The 22,037-nt window shown below is 40.1% G+C and overlaps 2 protein-coding genes and 1 non-coding gene across 7 annotated transcripts; 2 read left to right on the top strand and 1 right to left on the bottom strand.

Moving 5' to 3' along the window:
• Positions 1 to 210: 210 nt before the first annotated feature.
• LOC129860752 (tumor protein D54-like) lies at positions 211 to 17,917 on the top strand. Of its 5 annotated transcripts, none has more exons than XR_008760406.1 (10): positions 217 to 677; positions 3,184 to 3,302; positions 3,527 to 3,675; positions 10,252 to 10,299; positions 10,924 to 11,025; positions 16,038 to 16,073; positions 17,007 to 17,051; positions 17,162 to 17,226; positions 17,335 to 17,377; positions 17,494 to 17,917. XR_008760406.1 is itself a non-coding variant. In XM_055931459.1 (9 exons), the coding sequence occupies exons 1-8, from the start codon at positions 650 to 652 to the stop codon at positions 17,360 to 17,362; spliced, it is 555 nt and encodes a 184-aa protein (XP_055787434.1). In that variant the 5' UTR covers positions 211 to 649; the 3' UTR covers positions 17,363 to 17,377; positions 17,494 to 17,917. The 5 variants fall into 5 exon arrangements, 2 of the variants coding, with proteins under 2 accessions (XP_055787434.1, XP_055787435.1); XR_008760405.1 differs by having other exon boundaries at positions 220 to 677; positions 17,162 to 17,230; XR_008760407.1 differs by having other exon boundaries at positions 231 to 677; positions 16,047 to 16,073; positions 17,162 to 17,230.
• Positions 17,918 to 18,449: 532 nt separating this feature from the next.
• trnae-cuc (transfer RNA glutamic acid (anticodon CUC)) lies at positions 18,450 to 18,521 on the bottom strand. Its single transcript has one exon. It is a non-coding gene; the product is annotated as a tRNA-Glu (tRNA).
• Positions 18,522 to 19,612: 1,091 nt separating this feature from the next.
• Positions 19,613 to 22,028, top strand: LOC129860754 (pancreatic progenitor cell differentiation and proliferation factor). The gene is made up of 4 exons (XM_055931461.1): positions 19,613 to 19,768; positions 21,198 to 21,360; positions 21,453 to 21,546; positions 21,701 to 22,028. Exons 2-4 carry the CDS (start codon positions 21,228 to 21,230, stop codon positions 21,837 to 21,839), a joined length of 366 nt encoding a protein of 121 aa, XP_055787436.1. The 5' UTR covers positions 19,613 to 19,768; positions 21,198 to 21,227; the 3' UTR covers positions 21,840 to 22,028.
• The last annotated feature ends 9 nt before the right edge of the window (positions 22,029 to 22,037 follow it).

Raw genomic sequence — 22,037 nt, 5'->3', positions numbered from 1 at the left:
ACGATATTCAAGTATCATTAATCATTAAGTGTCGTGCTATTACAGTAGACTAAAAACATAATATTCTACATTCAATAGGCCTATGAAATACTGTAGGCCTACTCTAGAATATGAGGTAGATGGAGACAGAGCCCGTGCTGTGGAATCCTCTTCAGCGCTCACTCATTTTACCACTTGATGGATATTTTACCAACGCTGAAACAGCCAGCACAGCCTGCACAGGTGGCTACTTGTGTTTCCCGCAGCAGCAGCAAAGTTCGTTCTGAATGAATTAGGAAGCCTATACTTTATAAAATAAAATCGATGAACAATATGGACAATCTGTATAAAAATACATCGAATTTGTTTACTCGACAGGGGTACGCCCCATTCATCTCACACACTCACGTGCGGGATTAACTCCCATTCTTAAAACACTTAGGTGTTGAATAAACAACGCAACATAACGTTAATATTCCAATAAGACTACATTATGATCTTGATTTCCTGTATATAGCTTTGACATGTAAACCATAGCGTGATACTGAATGTGAGTACAGAGAAGCATTTGAGACATCTATTATTGAGCAGTAGGGATTGGACACCATTTAGCAAAAGCTAACAATAGCACGAACACGGAAAATAAGTGCTGGGTGAAACGGAGTTGTTCATGCCTCTGCTGATCATGAATAGGCAAGGTAAGTTACTATGGCTAGATTGTTGAATTGTTCAATGACCGACTGACATCCTACTCTGTATCACACGGTGAGATAAAGAATACTTGCCTAGATAGCCTTTCCTGCTATGCGTGATTAGCCACACGTAATGCTATTGCTAGTGCTACAGGTAGGCATGGAATTCAGCACCATGGACTGCGCACTGGGCGAAATTGAGAACAACGAATGTCTCTTGACAGCGGAGATTTAAAACAAATTATACATTTTAGAGTTCAATTCTACACATTTTTCCATGGGTTGTAGAGAAAATATTGCTGTTTTAAAACAGGTTTGCTGTAGTTGTAAACAATTTGCTATGGGGCGGAGAGAAGATATGGCACATTTTTAACAAATGTCATGCAATTCTACTAATTTTGCCATGGTGCGGAGAGAAACAGTAGCAGTTCTACAGCTAATGTCCTGCAATTCTACTCATTTTGCCATGGGGTCTAGAGAAATGTTTGCATTGCATGTTTAATATGATATCTGACTGAGTGTGACTAACAAAATCAATGGGTGCCCACCGGTCAATACCCGTGATTACTACAAGTTTAGATAGCTGACCGCTAGACTATCTTACCCATCTAAAAAAATGTGAGCTGACATGGGCTAATTGAGTGACTGATATTACAAGAGAAAGACTGCTGATGCACAACCAAATTTTGAAATTGCACCTTGTGCATTTTACTATTCTAACTCTCAACAGTAAGTTGGTATTGGTATTTTGGTATTTTATTAGCGTCCCCATTAGCTAATGCAAAAGTACACAAATCAAAAAACATAATACAGAATGACATAATGACATAATACAGAACATCAATAGACAAGGACAGAACTACATAATCAATGCATACAAACAAACTACACTACTCAAAAAAATAAAGGGAACACTTAAACAACACAATGTAACTCCAAGTCAATCACACTTCTGTGAAATCAAACTGTCCACTTAGGAAGCAACACTGATTGACAATACATTTCACATGCTGTTGTGCAAATGGAATAGACAAAAGGTGGAAATTATAGGCAATTAGCAAGACACCCCCAATAAAGGAGTGATTCTGCAGGTGGTGACCACAGGCAACATCCTCCAGCATGACCGGTTTGGCGGTGGGTCAGTCATGGTGTGGGGTGGCATTTCTTTGTGGGGCCGCACAGCCCTCCATGTGCTCGCCAGAGGTAGCCTGACTGCCATTAGGTACCGAGATGAGATCCTCAGAGCTCTTGTGAGACCATATGCTGACACATGCACATTTGTGGCCTGCTGGAGGTCATTTTGCAGGGCTCTGGCAGTGCTCCTCCTGCTCAAAGGCGGAGGTAGCGGTCCTGCTGCTGGGTTGTTGCCCTCCTACGTTCTCCTCCACGTCTCCTGATGTACTGGCCTGTCTCCTGGTAGCGCCTCCATGCTCTGGACACTACGCTGACAGACACAGCAGACCTTCTTGCCACAGCTCGCATTGATGTGCCATCCTGGATGAGCTGCACTACCTGAGCCACTTGTGTGGGTTGTAGACTCTGGCTCATGCTACCACTAGAGTGAGAGCACCGGCAGCATTCAAAAGTAACCAAAACATCAGCCTGGAAGCATAGGAACTGAGAAGTAGTCTGTGGTCACCACCTGCAGAATCACTCCTTTATTGGGGGTGTCTTGCTAATTGCCTATAATTTCCACCTTTTGTCTATTCCATTTGCACAACAGGATGTGAAATGTATTGTCAATCAGTGTTGCTTCCTAAGTGGACAGTTTGATTTCACAGAAGTGTGATTGACTTGGAGTTACATTGTGTTGTTTAAGTGTTCCCTTTATTTTTTTGAGCAGTGTATCTAGGTCAAATAGGGGAGAGGCGTTGTGCCTCGAGGTGTTGCTTTATCTGTTTTTTTAAACCAGGTTTGCTGTTTATTTGAGCAATATGAGATGGAAGGAAGTTCCATGCAATAAGGGCTCTATATAATACGGTACGCTTTCTTGAATTTGTTCTGGATTTCGGGACTGTGAAAAGACCCCTGGTGGCATGTCTGGTAGGGTAAGTGTGTGTGTCAGAGCTGTGTGTAAATTGACTATGCAAACCATTTGGGATTTTCAACACATTGTGATGCAGTCAGTCTCTCCTCAACTCTTAGCCAAGAGAGACTGGCATGCATACTATTTATATACTATTTATATCAGCCCTCTGATTACAATCAAGAGCAAAATGTGCCACTCTGTTCTGGGCCAGCTGCAGCTAAACTAGGTCTTTCTTTGCAGCACTGGACCACACGACTGGACAATAATCAAGATTAGACAAAACTAGAGCCTGCAGAACTTGCTTTTTGGAGTGTGGTGTCAAAAAAGCAGAGCATCTCTTTAGTTGAGACTAGTTGACTAAATGAAGATGAACTGCCAGTAGAGCAGTAATTGATGTCAACAACTGATTGAACATTTATGAAGTCACAGTTCGAGCATTGATATGGGTATGCATTGTAGACAATAACATCTATCCTTTCAAAGGTTACAGTGGGGAAAATGTTTCACCAAGGAACACTTCCATTGGAATATCAGGAATTGGAAGTCCGACTAACGGTCTATCAGAGGAGGATGAGTTTGATTTAAAGATGGAGCTGGCAAAGGTATTATTCTCTCTCTGTCTGTCCAACTTTGCCCCTTTGTCCCATTCTTCATGTTGTCAAACATTGTCATATTAACTTATGTTGAATGTGTCTCTTAGCATAATAGTTTGTTCAGATTTTGATTTGCACCCAAATTAATGGAAAAAGACAAGTCATAGAAAATCCACAATTTATTATTTTTAGTCTGAACGTTGTAAACTTTTCTGTCATTTTTTTCTGCTCAGACGGAGGATGAAATACAGACTTTGCGGCAGGTACTCTTGGCCAAAGAGAAATATGCAATGGACATCAAGAGGCAGCTGGGTATTGGCCCCTTCAGTGAGATTAAACAGAACCTGTCCAAAGGCTGGCAAGAAGTCCAGACCTCCAATGCGTAAGTACTTCCTCCTGTGAGATGCCCTCATGATGTCACACAACACTCCTGCTTCTTCAACTGCCTATACAACATCATCACCAGAAATGTATTCAAGTAATTATAAAGACTAAATTACCCATCTAAAAAATGTTAGCTGACATGGGCTGATTGAGTGACTGTCAGTGAATTACATAACAAGCTTGACAATAATACATCATAATTAGTATCAGAATAATAGTAATAATAATAATAGTAGTAATAATAATAATAGTAATAATAATAATAATAGTAATAATAATAATAATTTGGTGGGTACTGACAAAGACCAAAGCCAGCAGGAGTACCGTTGAGGACAGTGGTGTCTCTCTATCACACGTGAAGGATCTTTTAAACAAACAAAAAGAGACCCACAAGCAGTTGTTGCAACAACAAGAAAATAGCTTCTGTAAGTCATTGAGAGAGGACATCAGTTCAAGGCAGAATAACATGGTTGTGGACGGAATTGCAGAATCTCCACATGAGACCTGGACGGAGTCTGAGGACAAAGTGAGGGAAATGATCCCTGAGAAATTGAAGATGGACCACAGGAAGATTGAGGTGGAGCACACCCACGGGAGTGGAAAACCCGGCCCAGGTGATAGGCCCAGACCGATAGTGGTCAAGTTCCTGAGGTTCAAGGACAAGGTAGCTGTTCTGGAAAGAACCAAGAACTTGAGAGGAACGTATATCTTAGGAAATAGGAAAGAACTGATCCCAACCATGAAAGCTGCCAGAGCGCGTGGGGACATTGCTTACATCCGCTATGACAGGCTCATTGTCCACCCCCCCTCCCTCCCAGAAGCCTGGAAGGGATGAGAGAGCCAAGCCTATGGATTCGAAGCTTCAACCCCACAACACACACACACCAATTGATTAATGGACTGCTGAATGTATATTTTGTTCTCTTGCTTTGTTTGCTCTTTTCAGTATTATGTCTATATCCGATAAGCTACCCAGGAAAGGGCTGAAAAGAGCCCATATTAATATACGTAGCCTTAGAAATAAGGTTCATGAAATCAATAACTTGTTGACATCAGATAACATTCATATATTAGCCATTTCTGAGACTCACTTAGATAATTAATGTAATGATACATCAGTAGCAATACAAGGATATAACATCTATAGAAGAGACAGAAATGCTTATGGGGGAGGTGTTGCTGTATATATTCAGAGCCATATCCATGTAATGCTTAGAGAAGATCTTATGTCAAGTGTTATTGAATTGTTTTTGTTGCAGGTTCACTTGGGACATCTAAAGCCTTTTCTTTTGGGGTGTTGCTATAGGCTACCAAGTGCTCTAACAGTCAGTATCTAAATAATATGTGTGAAATGCTTGATACTGTATGTGATATAAACAGAGAGGTCTACTTTCTTGGGCACCTGAATATTGACTGGTTTTCATCAAGTTGTCCGCTCAAGAGGAAGCTTCTTACTGTAAGCAGTGCCTGTAATCTGGTTCAGGTTATTAATCAGCCTACCAGGGTGTTTACAAACACTACAGGAACAAGATCATCCACATGTATCGATCACATTTTTACTAATACTGTAGAACTTTGTTCTAAAGCTGTATCCACACCCATTGGATGCAGTGATCACAATATAGTGGCTATATCCAGGAAAGCCAAAGTTCCAACAACTGGGCCTAAAATAGTGTATAAGAGATCATACAAAAGATTTTGCTGTGACTCTTATGTGGATGATGTTAAAAATATTTGTTGGTCTGATGTGATTAATGAGGAGCATCCAGACACTGCACTTGATGCATTTATGAAATTGCTTCTTCCAATTATTGATAAACATGCACCTGTTAAGAAATTGACTGTTAGAACTGTTACGGCTCCATGGATTGATGAGGAATTGAAAATCTGTATGGTTGAAAGAGATGGGGCAAAAGGAGTGGCTAATAAGTCTGGCTGCACATCTGACGGGCTTACTTACTGCAAATTGAGAAATTATGTGACTAGACTCAACAAAAATAAGAAGAAACTCTATTGTGAAGCCAAGATCAATGATATAAAAAATGTGAGGGAAAAACTTTGGAGTACTTTAAATGAAATTATTGGCAGAAAGACAAATTCAGCTCCATTGAATCAGATGGCTTATTCATCACAAAACCATTTGATGTTGCCAATTATTTTAATGATTATTTCATTGGTGAAGTGGGCAAACTTAGGCAGGAAATGCCAACATCGAACAGTGAGCAATTGTATTCATGCATGAAAAAACTAAAAATTAAAGAAAAGCATTGCACGCTTGAATTTTGTAAAGTTAGTGTGGTAGAGGTGGGAAAATGATTGCTATCGATCAATAATGACAAACCTCCTAGCATTTACAACTTAGATGGAAAGCTACTGAGGATGGTAGCTGACTCTATAGCCACTCCTATCTGTCATATTTTTAATCTGAGCCTAGAGGAAAGTCTTTGTCCTCAGCCCTGGAGGGAAGCCAAGGTAATTCCGCTACCCAAGAGTGGTAAAGCAGCCTTTACTGGTTCTAACAGTAGACCTATAAACTTGCTGCCAGCTCTTAGCAAACTGTTGGAAAAATAGTGTTTGACCAAATACAATGCTATTTTTCTATAAACAAGTTAACAACAGACTTTCAGCATGCTTATAGAGAAGGGCACTCAACATGTACTGCACTGACACAAATGACTGATGATTGGTTGAAATAAATCTATAATAATAAGATTGGGAGCTGTACTGTTAGATTTCAGTGCAACCTTTGACATTATTGTCCCTAACCTGTTGTTGAAAAAAACGTATGTGTTATGGCTTTTTAATCTCAGCTCTGAATCCACAATATGACTATCTATCTAATAGAACTCAGAGGGTTTTCTTCAATGGAAGCTTCTCTAATGTCAAACATGTAAAGTGTGGTGTACTGCAGGGCAGCTCTCTAGGTCCTCTACTCTTTTATATTTTTACCAATGACCTGCAACTGGCATTAAACAAAGCATGTGTGTCCATGTATGCTGATGATTCAACCATATATCCATCACAGCTAATGAAGTCACTGAAACTCTTAACAACGAGTTGCAGTCTGTTTTGGAATGGGTGGCCAGTAATAAACTGGTCCTGGACATCTCTACTAAGAGCATTTTATTTGGTACAAATCATTTCTTGTGGCTGTTGAACAAGTTGAGGAGACTAAATTACCTTAGATTGTAAACTGTCATGGTCAAAACACATAGATTCAATGGTTGTAAAGATGGGGAGAGGTCTGTCCATAATAAAGAGATGCTCTGCTTTTTTGACACCACACTCCAAAAAGCAAGTTCTGTAGGCTCTAGTTTTGTTTAATCTTGATTATTGTCCAGTCATATGGTCCAGTGCTGCAAGGAAAGACCTAGTTAAGCTGCAGCTGGCCCAGAACAGAGCGACACATCTTGCTCTTGATTGTAATCAGAGGGCTGATATAAATACTATGCATGCCAGTCTCTCTTGGCTAAGAGTTGAGGAGAGACTGACTGCATTACTTCTTCTTTTTATAAGAAACAATGTGTTGAAAATCCAAAATTGTTTGCATAGTCAATTTACACACAGCTCTGACACACACACACTTATCCCACCAGACATGCCACCAGGGGTCTTTTCACAGTCCCGAAATCCAGAACAAATTCAAGAAAGCGTACCGTATTATATAGAGCCCTTATTGCATGGAACTTCCTTCCATCTCATATTTCTCAAATAAACGGTAAATCTGGTTTCAAAAAACAGATAAAGCAACACCTCGCGGCACAACCCCTCTCCTCTATTTGACCTAGATAGTTTGTGTGTATGCATTGATATGTAGGCTATGTGTGCCTTTAAAAAACATATTGCGTAGTTCTGTCCTTGTCTAATGATGTTATGTATTATTATTATTTTTTTTTTACCTTTATTTAACTAGGCAAGTCAGTTAAGAACAAATTCTTATTTTCAATGACGGCCTAGGAACAGTGGGTTAACTGCCTGTTCAGGGGCAGAACGACAGATTTGTACCTTGTCAGCTCGGGGATTTGAACTTGCAACCTTCCTGTTACTAGTCCAACGCTCTAACCACTAGGCTACCCTGCCGCCCTATTATGTCATTCTGTATTATGTTTCATGTTCTATGTGGACCCCAGGAAGAGTAGTTGCTGCTTTTGCAACAGCTAATGGGGATCCTAATCAAATACCAAATATACACTGCAAAAAAAAGAAATCTGTCAATTTAAATACATTCATTAGGCCCTAATCTATAGATGTCATATGCCTGGGAATACAGATATGCATCTGTTGGTCACAGATACCTTTTAAACAAATTAGAGACGTGGATCAGAAAACCAGTCAGTATCTGGTGTGACCACCATTTGCCTCGTGGAGTGCGATAGATACAGCTTCTTTGCAGAGAGTTGATAAGCCTGTGAAATGTTGTCCCACTCCTCTTCAATGGCTGTGCGAAGTTGCTGGATATTTGTGGGAACTGGAACACACTGTCGTACATGTCGATCCAAAGCATCCCAAACAGGCTCAATGGGTGACATGTCTGGTGAGTGTGCAGGCCATGGAAGAACTGGGACATTTTCAGCTTCCAGGAGTTGTGTAAAGATCCTTGCGACATGGGGCTGTGTATTATCGTGCTGAAACATGAGGTGGCACGACAATGGGCCTCTGGATCTCGTCACGGTATCTTTGTGCATTCACATTGCCATTGATAAAATAGAGTTGTGTTAGTTGTCCATAGCTTATGCTTGCCAATACCATAACCACACCGCCACCATGGGGCACTCTGTTCACAATGTTGGCATCAGCAAACTGTTCGCCCACACGACGGCATACACGCTGTCTGCCATCTGCCCGGTACAGTTAAAACCGGGATTAATCTGTGCAGAGCACACTTCTCCAGTGTGCCAGTGGCCATCAAAGGTGAGAATTTGCCCACTGAAGTCGAACTGCAGTCAGGTCAAGATCCTGGTGAGGATGACGAGCACCCAGATGAGCTTCCCTAAGACGGCTTATGGTAGAGAAATGAACATTCAACATTTAAGGGAAATAAGCTTTTTGTGCGTATGGAACATTTCTGGGATCTTTTATTTCAGCTCATGAAACATTGGATCAACACTTCACATGTTGCGTTTCTATATTTGTTCAGTATATTTGGCCTATTTCACACATGTACTTGTGTATAATTGTGTATTATATGCATTTGTGAGTTGGAAATGTGTTTTATCCCAACTCCCCCTGAGACACTATCAGATTTGAAGGCATTCCAAAACTGTGGATAGACTTCAAACTAATGGACAGCCTTTGCAAATGAATCAGAGCAGATTTGACTCTGAATCATCAGTCGTTGAGCCATCTTGCGTCCCAGCTCTCGCAGGCTCTAGGGGTATGTTCCTTTGTTGACTTTCAGTAGCACTTAGCGGGTGTCTCCAACATACTGAAGCAGCGTCGGAGACTGCCAACATGGGTAGCTAGCCCATTACAGCCCCATTGGGGTCTATACCCTCCGGTCAGCTGTCTTTCCAAGCTGTCACACAGACTCTCCTATGTTGTCAGCTGTCCTTTCACAGCAGTCACTGGACTGGTCCAGATAATCAGAATCATAAAACACGGGATGAGATGTTAAAACTGTCCATTGTGCCAATAGATGGTATGCACTCACATGAGATTTGCCGTGATGTTGACAGAGTGGCATGGGAGGTTTATTTCTTAGACTGGGTTAAGATGTCAATTTTGGGACACATCCTCAGTAGTGTCCCTTCGAATCAGTGGGTGTTTCGGCCTTTAATCACTAAACACCCTCATCAAAGGTGGCCAGCTAAAGGGTGATCAAGCCTTAGCTTGTGTCCCATGCCCAATTAAGATTTCCCACGGGACTATGCAAGGCAGGGGCGTCCTCTTCCCTGAAACAGCCCTACAGCTGACCGCATACCTCATATGCCCTCCTCAAGTTGGAGGGATCTGAATTGGTTCTCAGGTGGGGGTGGGGTCATGAAGTTATAGCCCAGCAAGGGTCCTTCCGTTTGATCCAGATCCACTGGCTGCCTCTTTCAGCTGCTTGAGAAACTGCTCTGACGGTCTGCCGCAGAGCCTGTCCATGGATTCCAAGTTCTTTCAGCAACCTGATGGTAGAAGAAGCCACGAATCCTCTGCATCCCACTTCAACTGGCCAGACTTTTGCATTCCAGCCACGCTGAGTTGCGTCTGCTGCCAACTCTGTGTAACGCAGTTTCTTACGCTCGTAGGCCTCTTCAACAGAGTTTTGCCACGGGACTGTGAGCTCTATGATGTACACAGCCTTTCGTGAAGGGGACCAGAGTACCATGTCTGGCCTAAGGTTGGTAGAAGCAATCTCAGGTGGAAAAATTTGTAAAAGTTGGGCAAAGGTGAACCAAGTCTGCCAAAGCAGCTATTGCATCTATTATTATTTCTGGCAGAACGTCGTAGAAAAGCATACAATGTCAGCACCTAGTTTTTGCCTGGCATCATACCTACAGTACATAATCCTGAAATGCACGCTCATCTTCAGTACTTAACGCTTTCTCTAAGATGGAGCCCTGATGATAATGTACCTCTGTATTTACAGATATCTGACAGCCTCAGCTACTCTGGAGGACATCAGCCAATCTAACATGTGAGTGGTCACTATCCATTATATATGTGAATTTAACCAAGACGGGCTTTGCTAAAAGGGTTCTTGTTCTATGTTGTTCTAAGCTCTATGTTGGAACAGCTGATGGGATTTTAAGGTCAACTGGATCAGAGGCCTGTTAATAGCCTGTCCAATAGCCTTTCTTAACACTGGCAGCAGCATTAACAACAGGCTGTGGCTGGCCTGGCCGGGAAGGGAGCACTTCACTTGGTGAAAACAGAGGGGGTGGGGGGAATCTGGCTATCTGCACTAGGACAGGGTGACGACGAAGGTGCTAATGGCTCATGTTTTGGGGTGTCACCCATCTTGTTTCAACCAGTCCATCCGTGCTCATAGCATGTGTCCTCCCGCTGATGCTGTGGTGGCACACAGCAAGCTCGTCACTGTGAAAAGGAGGATTCAAGAAAGTGTAACATGTGGATCGGCCAATATGCAAATTAAGTCCTTGTGTAGGGTGTACTTTGAACAAACCTCAGTGACATAGGTTAAGTTTTGCCCTTTCCCCGTTGATATACTATAGTAGTCATGCCGACTGATTGGTAGTCAAAATATAAACTTCCTGTCTTTTCTAGATCTCTGACTCTCTCTCTTGCTTTCTGTGACTAGGTATAAGAGGACCCAGGAGAGTATCTCTAATGCAGGACAGATGACCAGTGCTGCCCTGTCCACAGTGGGTGTGGCCATTACAAGGAGACTTGGAGACATGAGGTACCCTCAGCTCATCCTCCTACACACCCTTCTATTCTTTCCATCTTCCTTCACCACCTCTATTACTTATCTGTCCACCAGCTGTGTCCAGGTGACCAGGTGATTCAAGGTGAAAGATATGATCCCTTATTGATGTCCCATGTTAATTCCACTTCAATCAGTGTAGATGAAGGGGGGGACAGGTTACAAAAATATTTTTAAGCCTTGAGACAATCAAGACATGGATTCTGTATGTCCCATTCAGAGGGTGAATGGGCAAGACAAAAGTACAAAGACAAAAGTGCCTTTGAACGGGGTATGGTAGTAGGTGCCAGGCACACCGGTTTGAGTGTGTCAAGAACTGCAATGCTGTTGGGTTTTTCACGCTCAACAGTATATATATATATATATACAGTACCAGTCAAAAGTTTGGACACACCTACTCATTCCAGGGTTTTCCTCATTTTTACTATTTTCTACATTGTAGAATAATAGTGAATAACTATGAAATAGCACAAATGGAATCATCTATTAACCAAAAAAAGTGTTGAGACAAAGTATACAGAAGATAGCCCTATTTGGTAAAAGACCAAGTCTGACGTGGCAGCGTGGTAGGCATAGCTTGTAGCATTAATTAATCACAGAAATTGAGGATTAGCTGATAACTATGAAGCAAACATTCTGGATAATATAGAGAATCTGGAACTATTTATTGATCCGCATTTTGATATGCTCGAAAAGGAAACGGATACATCGAAGTGAACAAGAGAATATCTTTCCTCGTGTTCTACAAGCGAAACTGATGGGAAGCCGCCGCCAAAAATTCCAAATGTAACATTGGGAGGGGGACGATTTTATAACTGTCTCCAGAAGATAGAGCATTGCTTACAAGCATGAGCGAGCAGTTGTGTACTCAAAAATCGATCTATTGCCTGGGTTACTGGGGGAGTTTGGAGGCCTTAAAAATAGGAATGGATTACAGTAATAAAATGAATAAAATGAAATACAAGTGGAAAATAAGATATTGAAAACTGCCGCGGACTCCCTAGAAGACAATACAGAGAGGCTACGGTATGATAATAAAACAATGAAAGTCGAATTACTTGATCTAAAGTGCAGAAGTATGAAAAATAATATTGTTATAATGGGAATGAAGGAGGATGAAAACGAAAACTATTAGTCAACGGAGGAAAAATCAAGGTGTTCAGGAAAAGTAATCTCAATATGACGGACGAACAAGTGGAAACAATTGATTTTCAAAGGGCTCACCGTTTCGGTGGCAGAGCAGAGGGAAGGCCCCGTCCGATCGTAGCTATGCTGACCCACCTCAAAATGAAAATTGCTTTGTTACAACAGGGTAGGGAATTGAAGAACACCTCATTCTCTATTGATAAACAATTTCCCCCATAAAATAGTGGAGAGACGACGTGCCCTGTACCCCACTTTCAAAAGGCTCCGAGCAGTGAAGCAGAATGTTCGTCTCGTGGTCAATAAATTATATGTAAACAACCAAATGTTCAAGTACTTGAAGATTACAACGTGGCTGTGTGATAGCTACCTGCTGTTGAAGTTGTCCCCGATAGATATTTGCACCGCGTTACACAGTACACATATGGATTAATTTGTCAAACTTTTTTTTTGCATGAACAACTTTTTTTTATTCATGCAGTATGGAACCGTGGACTTAAAATAAGGTTGGACTAATGGTCATGCAGAATGGGTATGATGAACTTATGCTTATTCTATATGGACTTAATATCAGGTTTTGATTTAGGGGAAGGCAAAGATGGGTAAGGCGGACCTTTTTTCTTTATGATTTATTTACTTATTTAATTTGAAGATTGTACATTAGAAATACCAAGGTTGTTTTTTTAAGTTGATATGATATGGCCTAATTGTAGAGGTCGTGTATATTATGACTTAAAATATGTTATTGTTCGCTGATGTGAATTGGAATGAATAGCTGTTAAGATAAAACGTTATAAATATGAAATAGATGTATTATAGGGCAATGATAAAGGACTATATCATTAAAAACCTGCCTAGGTTCTCTATTGGAATAGGCCTATATGATCCTAGAATAATTGGTGTCATTTGCCTTATACATTTAAAAAATAAATCTCATTATAAAAAATGTAAAGGATGATTATTGTTCCGTTACACACCGGCAAATGGATTAGGTATTGTCAACAGGGTTGTTGTCTCTATTAGTGTGTGGCGGGCTGGTTAACACTGGGTTAAACTGATTACAGTTAACGATAGAACACTTCTCTAAGCGAGAGAGAGGTATATTATATATTTCTATATAAGCTATTTATGCTACCTTTTTATATTCTTGATCCTAATGATATAGACCTAGGTGTAAAACAGCCGAGGTGATAGAGCAACAACCCTGGAATAAAAAACAAAATGTGTATGGGTGGAGAGAGGTTTGGGTTTACAGGTTTACTCGCTCTGGATTGTCAGTACTGCATGTATTCTTGGCTATCGTGCCATGGCTGTGTCAGTCGATTGTAAGTTAAACTTGGGTATTCCTTTATGGGCAGTGTGATGCCTAAGACAAATTTTTACTTGCAGTTATTAGTAGCCGTTAGAATCTATGTTCCTTTCTCCTTCTTCATTTTTTTTGTCGGAATACAACAGGATATAATGAGGACTACAGGAAATATGTCTTGCATGTAATGGACATAAAAAAGGACTGGTCCTGCGATATATTCAGGTTGTTTCTCTTAATTTCTTCCTTTTTTTCCGAACAATTGAATCCAATGAACTGAGCAGGCTGGGCTGACATGCTTATAGCCTTGCTAGGACTTTTCAAATAAGAGCATGCATTTATAAGATTGTGCTGTTATTATTTATATTAATAGTATCTATTATTGTTACTATTTATTTTGTTCTGACAGTTTCCCATGTTATTTGGTTAGTTCTCTTAAGCACCCTTATAGATATTTAACGCCAAGGGTTTGCCTTAGGACGCAAAGGTGCATCATGAGTCAGGGAGATGGTCTGATGATCTCAGTGACAACAGACCTAGATATGGGGGAGGTTTTAGTGGGTGGAATATTAGGACAATTGGAGGTTTACAAAGTTGCAGCTACGGTATGCTTAACAGTGCAAATTATTATGGTACAGCTATATGGACATTTAATCATCATGGTGATTTTAAATTGTAAGTTTACACCATAGGTTGTGGTAAGTATAATTGAAACTTGGGTATATTGTAAAGTGGCTGTTCCACTGGATGTCATTAGGTGAATGCACCAATTTGTAAGTCGCTCTGGATAAGAGCGTCTGCTAAATGACTTAAATGTAAATGTAAATGTATCATTATGGTAAGTGGGGAAATAAGTATAGGCAGTTATAATTGTAAGGGTTTAGCAGATTATAAAAAAAGAAGATACATTTTTACATGGCTAAAAGAGAAAGAATATAATAGATATTGTTTACAGGAAACTCATTTTACAAATATAGAGGAGGCTGGGTGGAAAAAGGACTTGGAGGGAGAAATATATTTTTGTCATGGGCAAAGAAACTCAAAAGGGTGATTACCTTTTTGATGTGATTGTGCAAACAGATCCGCAAGGAAGATGGATTATTTTAAATATCCTATTGGACCAAAAACAGATCTGGCTAATTAATCTATATGGGCCAAATAATGATGATCCACACTTCTTCTAAAATATTTATAATAATCTATTGCGCTCACAAGCAACAAATGAATCTATTATTATAGTGGGAGATTATAATACGGTTTTAATTACCCCAAGGGATCGTAAAGGAAATCACTCCACAAACTATCACCATCAAGCACTTTTAAGGAGATCACAAAGATCATGGATAGATTAGAACTAGTGGATATATGGAGGTTGGAAAACCCTAACCTAGTGAGAGATACATGGAGGAGGCTTAATCAAGCTAGCCGTCTTCATTACTTCCTGGTCTCATTCTTGCTGGCATCAAATGTAAAAATAATAATAATAGGAGACAGAATGTGATTGGACCACCATCTACTTGGCCTCCGTATAACTCTTACAGAATTTCCACGTGGACGGGGATATTGGAAATGTAATCAAAGCCTATTGGATGACAATTTGTTCTTAACTAAGACAAAATAATTCAGAATTTACTTTTTTTTGCACAACATACACTACCGTTCAAAAGTTTGGGTTCACTTAGAAATGTCCTTGTTTTTGAAAGAAAAGCAAAAAAAATATTGTCTGTTAAAATAACATCAAATTGATCAGAAATACAGTGTAGACTTTGTTAATGTGGTAAATGACTATTGTAGCTGAAAGGCTGATTAAAAAAAGTTATATCTACGTAGGCATAACAGAGGCCAATTATCAGCAACCATCACTCCTGTGTTCCAATTGTGTTAGCTAATCCAAGTTTATCTTAAAAGTTTCATTGATCATTATAAAACCCTTTTGAAATTATGTTAGCACAGCTGAAAATTGTTGTTCTGATTTTAAAAAGCAATACAACTAACATTCAAAATGTAACAAGTACTTTTGGGTGTCAGGGCAAATGTATGGAGTAAAATTTGTATCATTTTCTTTTGGAATGTAGTGAAGTAAAAGTTGTCAAATATAAATAGTTAAATACAGATACCCCCAAAAACTTCTTAAGTAGTACATTCAAGTATTTTTACTTAAGTACTTTACACCACTGCCCTTCACAGGACACATTGTTGGGACAAAGGTTTCTTCTTGTGCTCTTGTTTACGCAATCACAGGGAGAAATTCAACAGCCTTAATCTAATCAGACCAGTCGGTGGTAATTGGCAACATTATCGCTTTATCTACTTTACTGTTCCTTCAAAGCCTTTAAATTGAGCCTGTGTAAAGGATAGCTGTCGCTGTGAAGCATTTTTGCTTGCCATTAATGGTTTAAGTATTTTTTTATATATACACACACACACACTCTCTCACTCATACAGCGCACTGTCAATATTTACACCTCCATGTTGCCTCTTGATTACTTTATCTCACCATCTCTCTTTCCCCATCTCTTTCCTGGAACGCTGCCCACTGACCGGACAGGGCACTGCCTTTGCCAAGCCCACCTCGGTAAGGATAGTAGGAGTTCCCTGGCCTTGTGATAATGAAAAACCTTGATTTCAATGTGATATATTCTGACTGTTGCATTAGCTTTAGTAAAGGGGGTCCAGGTTCCTCAGCCCTGCAAGACTATACTACCTTAAATCTGAGTGAACTACTTACTGTAACTAACTACTGAGTGAACTGTTGCATTAGTTTAGACCTGAGTGAACTACCCAAGCTGATAGGCCAAGTTACTGTTGCTGACCTTGGCTTGCTGACCTTTCAACCTTCACCTGATTAAGCTGCTACTGATCTTATCTGTTTTTCTTGCTCACGTGCTATATACTACTATACTACATGATGTACTACTATACTACATACTGTACTACTACTGTATACGACATGTTGTACTGCTATACTACATGTTGTACTGCTATACTACATGATGCACTTCTATACTACATGATGCACTCCTATACTACATACTGTATACTACATGATGCACTCCTATGCTAAATTATGCACTCTTATACTACATACTGTATTACTACTGTATACTACATGATGTACTCCTATACTACATGATGCACTCCTATAATACATGATGCACTACTACTGTATACTAAATTATGTACTACTATGCTACTACTCTATACTACATGTTGTACTGCTATACTACATGTTGTACTGCTATACTACATGTTGTACTGCTATACTACATGTTGTACTGCTATACTACATGTTGTACTGCTATACTACATGATCTACTACTATATTACATGCTATACTACATGGTGTATTGCTATATTCCATTTTATACTACATGATGTACTACTATACTACTACTTTATACTACATGTTGTACTGCTATACTACATGTTGTACTGCTATACTACATGATGCACTGTTGCACTCTTACTAATCTCTCTTTGTCTCTGTTTCTGCTCTCGGACGCACCAGCCCCTCCTTGGGCCACTCCATCAGTGTGCCTGCTATGTCAATGAGGTAAAACACTGGGCATACCTGACATCACTGAAATTCTGCACTACTACTACTTTCTGCAGTACCTCAATAGGCGGTGAATGATGTTTGAATGATATTAACTTCGTCCCCAGGCTAATTGCAAACAGTGCTTGGGGAGGAAGAGTCTGGTGAACGACATTAGAATGACATTAATGCTGCAAGTAAATAAAGTTACATTTCAAGCTGAAAAACTTACTTTAAACTGAAATGATACCTCAAAGTGATTTCCATTGTTTAAGGGATGTGTCTTTCTGCCTCCTTGTAGACATTCCAATACATTCAAGTCCTTTTGAAGACATGGTGTGAAGGTAAGTGTCTGTGAGAACAATCACAAACATAAAGAACAGAAAATACTGTATTTTCTCATCTTTAATATTACAACTAATTCCTCATGTCTCTACTGTCTTCTGTCTCTCCCACACAGAACAAGGTGTCCAGAATTCTAGGGATTGACAGAGATATCTCTGGGTTTGGAAGAAGCCCATCTCAGAACAGTGGTTCCTTCTAACATAATCAATTTTTCTCTCAACCATCTGTAATCTCACTACTCCCTTCATCACTTTAACCTGATGTCATTGTCCACACTACCCCTTCAAAGAGTAAACATTATGCAGGAGGTTGATAACTTGGGTATGGCTTTGACAGTGTTGGTTCCAACCTTTCATTCATTCTAAATATGAAGTAGTGTTTCCAATATGTAGTTATGTATATTGTCCTACTGTTTGAAGGAAAATGTCATTGTCATATTCTACTATTGCATTCTAAGAACATAACAATCACAAATGTACAGTAATGTATTTCTGTACTTTAAGATAATTTACAATTAAAACAAAAGTGGTCTGGTCTGATTTTGGATACTATACCTTTCGGGGGAAATAAAGAGAGAAATGAAAGTGAGTATTATTGTTACAGTTCACAGCTATAACCATGATACGGTAGTATAATAGACTCCGGTAGAACGGTGATTGTCATGTTGTTTAAAAAATATAAAACTTATATTCCCTGACTGGGAATCAAACCCGGCCGTGGCAGTGAGAGCGCCAAATCCTAACCCCTAGACCACCAGGAAAGGCTGAAGTTTTCAGAAAATGATAAATACTCTTCAAAAAATTATATTGTTAACTTGGTATAACGGACTTCGGTAGTACATTCACTGTCATGTTCTTAAAAAACAACAACATAAAAAACATATTCCCTGAACGGGAATCGAACCCGTGCCGCGGGAGTAAGAGCGCCGAATCCTAACCACTAGACCACCAGTAAAGTCTGAAGTGTTCAGAAAATTATAAATACACTTCAAAAGCTGATATTGTTAACTTGGTATAACGGACTTTGGTAGTACAGTCACTGTCATGTTGTTTAAAAAAAAAAAAACATATAATCCCTGACCGGGAATCGAACCCGGGCCGCGGCGGTGAGAGCGCCGAATCCTAACCACTAGACCACCAGGGATGTCTGAAGTGCTTAGAAAACGATAAATACTCCTCCAAAAAGTTTTATTGTTACCTTTGAAAAAACTATTATTGCGTCTTTCTTCTTCATTATGTTATTATTAAGGGAATAACATTTGATAATTTATAGGATTTGTTACAATAGTCTGTGATTCCAATCATCTTACAAACATTGAAAAGAAAAACCAGATAATCACATGTTGACATTATGTTCTGCTTTCACAGTTAGGATTCATTCCTAAATGCGAAATTCCACGCTGTAGAAGACCAAATTAAAACAGTGAATCAATCAGTAGGCTACTGGGTTAAAGTTCGGTTATTCGTGTTTGGGACAGCTGCGGATTCTGTATGAAGTGTCTGTCAAGAGCATTGCAATTGATTGCAAATCATGTTTTGTGCTCACCCAGCCTTTTAACTAGACGTAACATGTTAAACGTACACCCGAAAAAATGTATTCGGTATGATTACATAGGGTAGTTGGTCGGAATGGACGGAAGGCGTGCGTGCATATAACGCGAAGTCTAGCAACCCAAAGGTTGTGTTTGACTCTCATCAAGGACAAGTCTAGCCAATTAGCAACTTCTTACAACTTTTAGCTTTTTTTAAAACTACTTAGCATGTTAGCTAACCCTACCCCTAAACTTAAACCCTTTAGCCTCCTAACCCCTAACCTTAATAACCCCTTAACCCTGACTTTAGCCCTAATCCTAACCATAACCTATATCTTAGTTCACATTATCCATATAGGTAACGTTAGCCACAACAAATTGGAACTCATAACTTGTCGTACATTTTGCAAATTCGTAACATATTGTACACATTGCAATTCGTAACATATCATAAGAATTGTAATATTTAACATATCATACGAAATGGATGATGGATATCCACAAATTTGTACACACCATACGAAAAGTATTTGCCCTAATTTCAGTACATATTTATGCTTGCTATGTTACGTCTACTCCTGAGTCCAGGTTGGCTTCCTTGGAAACGTAAACCTAAACGTGCCCTAACCCCACCCATGAGCAGCTCGTCCAGGATGCGTCACAGCGCCCACTGTATAAAGTTACCTGCTTGTCCCTATTCATCATTCTACACTGAGCACACCAGAAATAATTTGAAGTTTTCTATTCGAGAACATACCACAAATGGGCAAGAGTAGTCGTTTAGCTTCATTCACCGAGTATTGCCAAAATACCCACCGCCTTTGGTGTTTTTCAACATCATCAAACGCCAAATAAAAAGGTAAGATTGATTTGATTGCTTTTAGAAAAGGCTAAAAAATATTCGCCTCTGACTATGCCAGCTTGAATGGCATTTGAATAAACTGGGCTACTTGCCCAGATAACAACGGACAATGTGTGTCCAATCATATGTTTACCTACACTAAATATATTTTATTTATTGTCCTGGCACAAATTATTTAAAAAAATATTCCACATGGCCTTTAACAATGTAGGCTAATAGCCTTAAAATAGTGAAAGCAGAATGGGGGTGTTCTCTTTCTACCAGCTTTGTATATTATCTGATTCTGATCATCAAAGAATTCTCTAATTTGTTGAATAATTGTTGCCTTGACTGCTGATATTGTATAGTCTCTTTGCATCTACATTTTGTCTAGATGCTCTGTTTTATCATACACTTGCCAGTGTTGGTCTCTTATTTTTCTGCACGAGGTGTGATTGGCAATGCTGGCATGAATGCAATGCACATTCACACATCCAATAGTACCTAACGGAAGTAACTTTTTTCCCCACTGTGTAAAGGGGAGTGGTTTATCCTTGATATTTTGCGACTGCCTATGTAGCACCGACATGCATTACCCTGACAATCCCTAGCCAGTAACCATCTGGACTGTACTTCTGCCCTGACTGGACCGGATAAATCGGACTCAAATGTAATCAGGTTGCTTCTCAGTAAACCACTCGTTTTTGCTTATGGCAATGTAGTTTGGTTGGGGAGTAAAACCATATGTTTAGCATTCCACTGCAGTGTTTGAGAAGAGTTTTCCATCCTGTATAGTCCTGCTTTCTGATATCCTGCTTTGAGTGGCTTAGTCAGTACCTTTTTTAGAGGTCCTGTAGCGCCTCGCGCCAAGTGTTGAGTCCTGTGACTCACCTAGCCTGTGCACTTCCTGGATAGGTGCCTGGAAGTTGGAACATTATACCTGCATACCCTGGTCCCAGACAGCCCACTTATTTGCAGATCATGGTGTGGAAATCACTTTGCACAGCTGCTGGTCTCTATCACACCCCTCAGACTAAGGGCTAAGCAAACAGTGATATCAGAGAAGCTCAAGGGGTCAGGAGCATGGGAAGTGGAAACACACGTTTGCCTATAATAGGCTAATGACCGGCTTCTGTGACTGGATGATGCTAGTAATCCAGAATGTGTCACTCTGGCATGTTTCTAACTCACTTTGGATGGAGTTGAATATAGACCTGTTCTCTGAGGTGTCGCAATGCTGTGAATGGGTTGCAGGCTGATTTTAAATGGGTCTTTCCACAAAGACAAATTTGTACAAAAGCTTATGTTGAGGCTGTTGCGTTATGGCACATTTAATGACATCTAGCAGCATCCATAGCAATATTATTTGGGTTATCCCAGTATCACTTGCCTCTGCTTGCATGGTTTCTGTTTCCACACTTCTAATATCCCCTTCTCTCTTCCCTAGGTTTTCCATCTTTGAGCTGAGTTAAAGAGAATGGCATCAATTCCGTCCACTGGCTCTCTCATCGCCACCCATGATTACTATAGAAGGCGCATAGGCTCCACTTCTAGCAACAGCTCCTGTGGCAGTTCTGAGTATGCTGGTGAAGTCATTCCACACCCCCCAGGTACAGAGCAGTTTCTCGCACTCTGACGCGTTTTACTTAAGAACATTATCTCACTCGGTTCCTAAAGTTTCCTTTTGTTTTCTCTTCCTCAGGTCTGCAGAGACAGGACTCTGGTCACTGGTGGTCTTCTTTCTTCTTCCCAAACAAACAGAACCAGCCTGGCAGCATGATTGGATCTGAACAGAAGTGAGTTCCCTAACCCAAGAGTCACACAAATGGATTAAAACCATGCATAGTTTAAATGTTGTGCTTAATTTGTCCTTTGTGAGATGTCTCACCTTAAGTAACCGGTTAATTGTTTTTCTGTACCTCTTTACCTAAACAATATTCCTTGTTGCAGGAGTGGAACGTACACAGTGACCAACGGGCAGGTGGCGTGTATCGCCAGGGAGATGGTGTTGAAGAAGCAGCTCAGTAGGCAACTCGGTGAAAGCAGTGACTCTGGGAAGGTGGAACAAGGGAGCCCACCACCCTCCTAATTCCATCTCTTCTCCAACACCTCACCACACCTTGAGTTTAGTCTGAGATTGAGGCAGCAGATTTTAAAACTTTTTAGTGATTGAGGCTGCTTTTCCTCCCTCTGTGTTTATAAATATATTTTTTTTTATACAAAAGGATTTCTCTATCATGCATTTTGCTGTTGAATAAATCAAAATTCTTGCAATGAATACTTTGTC

The sequence above is a fragment of the Salvelinus fontinalis genome, chromosome 8, assembly GCF_029448725.1.
Source record: "Salvelinus fontinalis isolate EN_2023a chromosome 8, ASM2944872v1, whole genome shotgun sequence".
Taxonomy (NCBI): domain Eukaryota; kingdom Metazoa; phylum Chordata; class Actinopteri; order Salmoniformes; family Salmonidae; genus Salvelinus; species Salvelinus fontinalis.
The sequence above is the reverse complement of the archived record's forward strand: the minus strand, read 5'-3'. Positions and strand labels throughout refer to the sequence as shown.